The 6,527-nt window shown below is 49.2% G+C and overlaps 1 protein-coding gene across 1 annotated transcript in view; it reads right to left on the reverse strand.

Annotated features, from left to right (window-relative positions):
* Window positions 1-2,812: 2,812 nt before the first annotated feature.
* ZNF346 (zinc finger protein 346) overlaps window positions 2,813-6,527 on the reverse strand; it is a gene marked incomplete at its 5' end in the record, with an annotated part of 7,382 nt that continues 3,667 nt past the window's right edge. Inside the window, 2 exons of the mRNA XM_010285027.1 lie at window positions 2,813-3,112; window positions 4,411-4,504. Of these exons, the coding sequence (XP_010283329.1) occupies window positions 3,007-3,112; window positions 4,411-4,504 (200 nt within the window). The remainder of the gene's footprint in view (window positions 3,113-4,410; window positions 4,505-6,527) is intronic.

Consider the following 6,527-nt stretch of genomic DNA (forward strand, 5'->3'; position numbering starts at 1 on the left):
GGGAGTGCCTGCACCCATGGAAGGGCCATGAGTTGCCAGACACACCAGAGCCCTGCTGCGAGGAGGGGAAGGGGTCAGCGAGGGACAGGCTGGCAGCGGCAGGAACAGGGCCCTGGCAGAGCCATGCACCATGGGAGGTGGATGCAGCCCATCCTTCCCAGCACTACCCACATGGCCGATGTCAGTGCTGCTCTCGGTGCAAGCACAAGGCCCTGCACTGCTCCCGGGGACGCCGGTCCACTGCGCTCTGCCGCAGCCCTGCCCACGGAGGAGCAGGACAGCTGGTCCTGGGGAACTGGGCCCACCCCAGCGAGCGAGCTGCCCTTGAACAGACAGTGGCAGAGCGTGCTTGCCATCACACTGCTCCTGTGCCGCCACGGCCAGGGAACAGCCCAGCATCCTCCGGCAGTCATGGATGTTTTTGGCACAATCTGCACAACAGCCTGCAGAAGTGCCAGCAGTCTCCCAGCTGACTGTCCCGTCTTCCCCTTGGTGACTGTGGCGTGCCCAAGGCCTCGCTGACTTGCCAGGGCAGCGCAGAGGAAGGCACTTCCTGCTTTGTCTGGACCTCAGAGCGCCACGGGATGACAGCAGGGCCTTGAGGAAGGGCACATGGGAACACAAACCTCCTGTCCCTCCCAAATATTTCAAAGGTGTCTACATCCTGTTCTTTGAAGTACAGCAAAATCCCAGGAAGGGCTGTAGCAGAGAGACAGCACCCAAAAGTAGTAATAAACACTCTATTTGGAGAGCTTCACCTTAGGGAAACAGCAGATACATAAACACTGTGTACAGGGGAAGGGAAAACTGTCAGTGCACAGACAGGAGTGACACACTGGACTGGGCAGTGCTGGAAATGGATCCCTCTTGGTGTCGATGCATAGCACATCTAGCAGGCACCTGCCCTGGTACAGCAGGAGGAGAGCTAAGCAGCAGAGATCAGAGTTGGAGGCCATCAGGGCTATCAGGCGCACAATGCTTCCTTCGGTTCATCACAATTTTCTGCTCATTGATCAGCTCGCAAGGTTTAAAAGGACTCCCTCTGTAGCAGAAGACTAAGGTCAGACCTCAGCAGTGGAGCAAGACCGGGAAACATTAGGAAGGCAAACCCAGACCAGCAGGAGCCTGTCCTACGGGAAGATGGCAGATTCTGTGCAGTGTGAAAAAAAAGTTCGTGCACAGCCTGGAGTGGGAAGGCAAGGCACTCACTCCAAGCACTGAGATTAGCAACCAGCTCGCTCTCTCCTTGCTTAACCTGACCAGCACACACACGGGATTTTGGAAGTGCCTCTACAGCTCGGCCCTCAGCTCTGTGAGGGCACACAGCGCCAGGAGTGAAGGGCCTCAGACTGCCCTCCAGCAGCTATTGGGGCCATGCAACAGGTGAGGCTCCCAACCCACTCTGGCAGCACGGTGTGCCCGCAGCCATCACCCACACTCCTGCCAGCCCCACGGAGCCCCACCAGCCAGGAAAGTCCTCGGAGGGGCCACATCCATGTCCTTCTGCCCCACGGAAGAAAAACAGCAGGATGTTCCCCATGAACTAGCAAAGTCTCAGCTCCATGGAGGCACCAACGCTGGGACAGAGCCGTGGGGTGCCTGATTTGGAGCACTGGCACTGAATACGAGGCCAGTTCAATGCACGTGGCTCTTGCAGTGGGCTAGCAGAGAACAAGCAATGCCTTAGCTTAAGGCAAAACATCTAAAGAACTTGTCCAAAATGCACAGCAGGCTCAGATGCCTGCCCTTCCTTCTGGGGCCTTTTCTAACAGATCTAGTACATTAGCACCATGAAGAGACCATCAGTCTTAATTTCCAGGTTTGAAATATAGAACACCCCTTTTCCATGACAGTACAAATGTGTAAGAACTTTGAAGAGAGGGGCTGGGCAAGTAGTGGCTAATGAAGGACTAACAAAGGCAGGTTTCCAAGGGATTTGTAGCTTTTTAGTCAGATAATAATTTGACCAAGTTACACCATAGTTTTCTGCTGCATCTAGATTTATTCCCTCTCTTTTTCCCTTAAAACCCTCCTTCCCTACAGTATTTTGAGGGCAGTAGGGAAAATGCTACACTTCCATGCAGACCCTGACAGAATTAGAGATGAACTCACTCTGCTCTACTTTCCTCTGCTGACTGCATTCAGATCTTTGAGATCTCCACCGCTGCCAAGTTTGGCTGAGATTGCAAAGTTACAGGGGGTAAACACACACACGGTGAATGATCATATACACCTGTTTCCATAGGAAACCAGGCTAAGCAGTTACTTCCTTCCATGTGGAAATCCTCAGAGCAGAGGGCTGAGCTGTCTGGAGAGCCAGGAGCTCTAACCCCTCTTGCAGCCCTCCACTCCCACCAGCAGCAGTCTGCACACCAGAAGCTGTAACTACTTGTTAGACCCAAATAACCCAGCTCCAGAACCAATGGCTGTGGTACTGCAAAAGGCTCTGATGGCAATCAGTGGCTCACGAAATTCTGCACACAAACCTGACCGGAGGAGGCACAGAAAGAAGTGCCATGCTGGTTATTTCCTATTTTAGGCCTGTACAAAGCCAGGCAACCTGTACCGTGTCCCATCCATGCTGCATAAGCATGGCTTGTTATGGTCTAGGAGCTCTCCTCCAGCAAAAGCCACCTCTGAGCATGGCATACTGGCCCTCCAGGTGCAGGAATCCATTATTTGCTCTGGTGAGGGAGGAGGTGGCCACTACCAGCCTGTTGCCAAACCCTCCTTATACCAGAATCACACTTCCTCTCACGCCGCACCCACCTTCACAGGAAGCAATTACACAATGAAAACTACTCTAAGGGAGTGAAGTATTTGCTGTCTAGCAAGTCTCTTCCAGCTGGATCCTTTTTGACAGATTCAGTCCCCGTTCTGCTCAATGGGTGCATACAGGAGGGTAGGGCTTTGCTTATCCAGAGGGATAATGAAACCATTGTGGGCTGGCAAAGGATGTGCGTTCTTGGGCCACCAACAACTCCAAAAGCAGTGCTGCAATTTGCTCTAGAAGTCTTGGCTGAAATAACTGTAGCCTCCTGGGGCAGTTGACTCTTCCCGGACATACTGCTGTGGTGGGAACGCTCCGACAACCGCTACTGCTCCTGGCATCCTGGACATCGAAGGGAGCAAGAGGAAGAAAAGGGAAAAAAAGGAGACAATGTCAGAAGTGCTCTGAAATCTGCCAGCTGCAATTGGTGCTCAGCAGGCATGGCTGTCAGTGCAGCAACAGCCTATTGTAGCCAAGTCAACAACTTGCCAGAAAAGCTTCCAAGTACATCTTTGCCCGCCGTGCCTGTGTGTAAACAGACACCTTTAGCATGGCAGAATTAGCTATTGTACAGCTCAAGGACTGGTAAAGAGCTTCCATAAAAAAGCCAGTATCCTGCCTCTCTTCAGACTGCAGAAGCTGGCCTGGAACAGGACTGAATGGCTGAATCCAGAAACAGCTTTCAGAAAGGGGCTGCAAAAACTTGGACAATGTCCATGTCCTTAAAGGGAAAATTTACACGTGTGTGTTGGGAACATCCTCAATGTTACCTATCTAGAACGGGATACTTGCTGTTCACTGATCCAGTTGTGCTGTTCAAGAGACAAAACTTTCCTGGGATGATGGATGGAGCATGTGTCTTCCAACCAAGTACTCCAGAGAGCCAAGGGACCATGGGCCTGTTATTCCAAAGACAGGCAACAAGATATCCCAGTTTTCCTCCTGTCTCCTCTGAGAAATTTGGCTAGGAGTCTGTCCTCACTTCAGGTAGGGTTTCCTAATACCGTGTTCTTCTAAGAAGCTCTCTAACCAACCCAGGCTCATTACCGAGCCTCTTTTAGCAAAGGCTTTGAAATCAGAGATCTGAACTTTGACAGTGTCCAAACAAAGTATTTTTTGTATTAATTATCTGGCATCCTAAGTTTTCCACATTAATAATATATGCAGGGGATGCCATTATTTAACTCACCAGCTGTGAGAGCAAGTTCAGGAATATAGTCTAAGTTTCTGGTGTGTGCTGACTACATGCCAAATTTTAAGACAAGCAGCCCCAAGAGAGATTAGAACAGCAAGAAGATCTCCACTGAGCCAGTCTTAAATTAAATTAAAATCTCAGTTGTTAGAGAAACAGTGTTTAATGGGTGTCAGGCTGGACGCACTCACTGCAAAGGTCCACACCGAGCTGAACTATCGAGAACTAAAAGCAACTGCAGGGCACTTCTACTTCAGCAGCATCCCAGAGCTGTCTGCAGAGGGAGCTGCCGAAGCGAATCGGCTTCAGGACAGAGAAAGCTTGCACAAACCCTGTTGTTCTGCTTGCAAGTCAGCTGGAAATACGCATTGAAAACTACATTTTAAGTTACACTTAAGCCATCGATTTGAACAGCGAGGCTGGAAACACAGACAAAAATGTTACTTACTGATTCTTGTGTTTGAAGCCACTGATGTGAGCTTGGTACTGCTCTATGGAGTTCAGTACTATGTTACATGTGCTGCAGGGGTACCCCTTCCCAGCTGAAACAGACATCAATGTTAGCACACACAGCTAGCCAACAACTTGGTGCCTGAGGTAGAAACAAGTGAGATAATCAATCACTTGATGTGTTAAACAACTGCTAAACAAAGTCAGATAGCAAGTCAATAGCCTGACAAAGGTGGGGAGGTCGCAGAATCTCACTACCCCACCACATATCAGTCAGTCACTGCAAGGGAATCACTAAGCCAGAAAAGCTGTCCTGGTCAGAACATGGGTCTGTTTATCTATAAAAACAAAGACACATTTCCTATAACAGTTCATGGTATCAGACATAGCAAAAGTTTCAGCATTAGGACATCAAATCTGATGTTACACTGCCTTTCCAACTGTACTCTCTCCCAAATTCCCACTTCTCCTGATCTGTACATCTCAAAACAGAAAATGAGGGAGAGAGTTCATTTGTAAGCTCACAGTGTTTCAATTAAAAAAGCAGACAGAGGAGATTACACACAATGTCCGGTTCCACAATGCAGCATTCTGCTAAGCCTTGCTGAGGTGCCAACTGAGAATATTAAGCTCTATCCTCAAGCAGTTTGGGTACAGTCAGTGTATCAGTTAACTGCCAAAAAAAAAAAGTTTCCAACAATAGTTGTACTCGACAGATCAATGGTTTTGTGTAACGAGACAACTCCAGCTGGAATGAAAGTTCGGGAGGTCACAGATACCAAAGAGGCAAGTATGGCAGCACAGCTCTGCACAGGGGACTCTAACAGGGGAAAATCCTGGCGGTTAAGTGCTTCTGAATTTTGGCTCGCTGGGGAAGGGCTCTGCCTGGGAGTCTCACAAAGAAAACGTTTCCTTAAGGTGAAAGAGGACACTCACCCCAGGGGTGCAGAGCAGCATCATTGCTGGGTGAGAAGCACAAGACATGATGTAGCAGACATTTCCCCAGCTGGCTGCTGCACCTCAGAGAGATTTCAGACTCTAGTGGGACATTCAACTCTCAAAACAGAGCTGGACATGGGCGGGAAAGGCCAGAGGAGCTGTTACAGCCCTCAGGTCTGCCTACCTGCACAATCGAGGTCAAGATCTTTCTGTTGCAAATTTGGCAAACAGGCGTGTGCACAAAGTTGTCCAAACTGCACTCCTGCACCCCAAACCAGTGGTTCCTAGAGGAACTTTAAGCTGACACACACCTCAGTGTTGCACTGCAAAGAACGCGTCTTTACCTGCTGCCAGCCAGATCCCAGCAGAAAGAAGTTTAGAGACAGGCATGGTTGTTAGCACACAGAGAGGGGCAAAGAGGGCAGGAGAAAACATCCCTGACTGCAGCCCATCACATCTGAGCAGCCCCTGGTTACAACCCAGGCTCCGAAACCTCACCTGAACAGCTTAAGTGCTATGGAGACATGTCTGTAATTACTCCAGTTCTGCTGGCACCTCACAAGAGACATCAACCACGCAGGCAAGGGCACAGCCCACCTACCCAGCCTGCCTGGGCTGGGGCTCCTGCCACTGTCAGTGCCCAAGTCACACTGAAGTGGAACTATTCATCAGGTCCCACTAATTAGGTAAAGAGCAGATGGGCAACGTTAAATATCAAGCACCTTTTCCATCTTCCACATGACTAATAATGTGGGAGAGAATATTACTTGGATAATTCAGCCTCATTTCTCATAAGTACATAAGTGCTATCGGTATCTAAAGGTGGCCTGCAAAGAATTAGAATAATTAATCTTCTGCTTGTGTGGGTTTTTACAACAGAGAAAGGAGTCTTTGAAGAAGATTTTTAAGATGATTTGTCTGCTTATTATTTACCTCAAGCATCCAGCAGGTACTAGACTTCCTGGTCCAACAGAAGGCTGCTGGGAGGAATAAGGGAATTTACCGTGAGCTCCTAATGCTTTCACTGGACTCGAAAGGCTTTCATCACATGGAAGTGCTCATAAGCAGCAGATCTTAAACAAAATGAGTTTTAACTGTCTACCTAAAGTTCCTCCTTAATAGCTCTTTTTTTTTTTTTTTTCCACATTCCTGCCTGTTCCAGAAGGTTTCACAGTG

This window comes from Phaethon lepturus, unplaced genomic scaffold, assembly GCF_000687285.1.
Source record: "Phaethon lepturus isolate BGI_N335 unplaced genomic scaffold, ASM68728v1 scaffold25374, whole genome shotgun sequence".
NCBI lineage: Eukaryota > Metazoa > Chordata > Aves > Phaethontiformes > Phaethontidae > Phaethon > Phaethon lepturus.